This window comes from Sinocyclocheilus anshuiensis, unplaced genomic scaffold (genome assembly GCF_001515605.1).
Source record: "Sinocyclocheilus anshuiensis isolate Anshui unplaced genomic scaffold, SAMN03320099.WGS_v1.1 scaffold928, whole genome shotgun sequence".
In the NCBI taxonomy this organism is placed as follows: Eukaryota; Metazoa; Chordata; class Actinopteri; order Cypriniformes; family Cyprinidae; genus Sinocyclocheilus; species Sinocyclocheilus anshuiensis.
Genome location: NW_015552531.1, coordinates 402,200 through 402,513, shown reverse-complemented (window position 1 = coordinate 402,513; position 314 = coordinate 402,200). Strand labels below are relative to the sequence as shown.

The window sequence follows — 314 nt, the reverse complement described above, 5'->3', positions numbered from 1 at the left end:
TTGCGCTGTGGATCGCCGGATCGGCTTTCACCGTGGACGAAGCGGAGTCCAGCCCGGTGTCATCACATGTGGTTGCCGCAAGCCAGCCGGCCACTCCTTCGTTGAATCCGCCGGCCGCGCTGTTCTCAAGCCCGCCGGCCGCCGCTCACTCAAGCCCACCCGCCACCGCTCACTCAAGCTGGCCTCCGCTCACTCTAGCCGCCGGCCGTTCCTCACTCTAGCCCGCCGGCCTCCGATAACTCTAGCCCGCCATGTGTGACGCTGTGTGTTTCATTGTGAAAGCGAAACTACTTTGTTTGGCCTTCCAAAAGAGA

General features: G+C 62.4%; 1 protein-coding gene across 1 annotated transcript in view; it reads right to left on the bottom strand.

The window, feature by feature from the left end:
- tnikb (TRAF2 and NCK interacting kinase b) overlaps positions 1–314 on the bottom strand; it is a 62,711-nt gene that overhangs the window by 47,641 nt on the left and 14,756 nt on the right. Inside the window, exon 3 of the mRNA XM_016453900.1 lies at positions 174–192. Coding sequence (XP_016309386.1) covers positions 174–192 — 19 coding nt within the window. The remainder of the gene's footprint in view (positions 1–173; positions 193–314) is intronic.